This window comes from Octodon degus, unplaced genomic scaffold (genome assembly GCF_000260255.1).
Source record: "Octodon degus isolate 3935 unplaced genomic scaffold, OctDeg1.0 scaffold03331, whole genome shotgun sequence".
Classification (NCBI taxonomy): Eukaryota; Metazoa; Chordata; class Mammalia; order Rodentia; family Octodontidae; genus Octodon; species Octodon degus.
The window spans coordinates 2,524-3,523 of NW_004527907.1; the positions used below are offsets into that span (position 1 = coordinate 2,524).

Sequence of the window (1,000 nt, forward strand, 5' to 3'; positions counted from 1 at the left end):
CACATTAAAAACCAACTTTTTTGAGTTATTTTTGCTCTTAATTTTACTAGAATCTAAAGTGAGCTTTCCATATAGGTCATGGCCATTGCACCAACACATTATATTTGGCAACGAGAACGTTCTGTACATCACAGTGGAGCTGTTAGAAACTACAACAGAGAGCAAGTTCAGCTACCCCGGGGACCTAGTGCCACTCCAGTAGATTGCTCACTCTGTGGTAAAAAAGGAAGATTCGTTCGACTTGGATTATCTTCATCATCATCTTCATGCAGTGACACGGGAGGGCTGATGGAAAGACAGTCTCGGGAATCCCACAACCCATTATCCATGGACACAATAGGTGATCCTTCTCACTCTTCTAGTTATTCTCAAGGTATGATTTAGTAATAAGACAGAATTAGATTTATATGTTATTTATTCAGCTGTAGTCTATACTTGCAAACAAGGATACATCATAATTTGTACACTAAGCAAGGAGTTAAATTATGGAGTTTTCCCCTTTAGGTTACCACTTTTTGTCTTGTTTCTGCATCTGCTTTGTGATATCCTACATAAAATGATTTTTATTATGACATGTTAAAGTGAGACCTAGTGCACCAATATTAGAACTTGAATTATTTCTTTGAAATGTTTATCCAAAAAGAATTTGAAGAAGAAATAAATTTATTTATAATCTCACCATCCATTTGTTTCCTTCTGTATACTTACCTATTTTTTAAAAATGTATTTGGTTGTTACAGGATTTCACTGCACAGCTTGGATTCATAGTGATCCTCCTGTTTTCAGCCTCCCCACTGTTGGGACTACAGGCATGTGCCACTATGCCCAGAATCTAGCAGGCTCAGCCCGCCCTGGGGATGGGGCTGGCATGGCATGTGGTGCCAAAGATTGAACCATGGTCCCTGCGCTTGCCTAAGCTTGCCTAAGCAGGCACTTTAATCCACTGAGCTATCTCACCAGCCTCTACTTGACTATTTCAAACAAAATTGGAACTGTCTGT

At 39.3% G+C, this 1,000-nt stretch overlaps 1 protein-coding gene across 1 annotated transcript in view; it reads left to right on the forward strand.

Moving 5' to 3' along the window:
* LOC101573618 (speedy protein A-like) overlaps positions 1 to 602 on the forward strand; it is a gene marked incomplete at its 5' end in the record, with an annotated part of 2,817 nt that extends 2,215 nt beyond the window's left edge. The window contains one exon of the mRNA XM_004648812.2: positions 76 to 602. Coding sequence (XP_004648869.2) covers positions 76 to 384 — 309 coding nt within the window. The remainder of the gene's footprint in view (positions 1 to 75) is intronic.
* Positions 603 to 1,000: the final 398 nt, after the last annotated feature.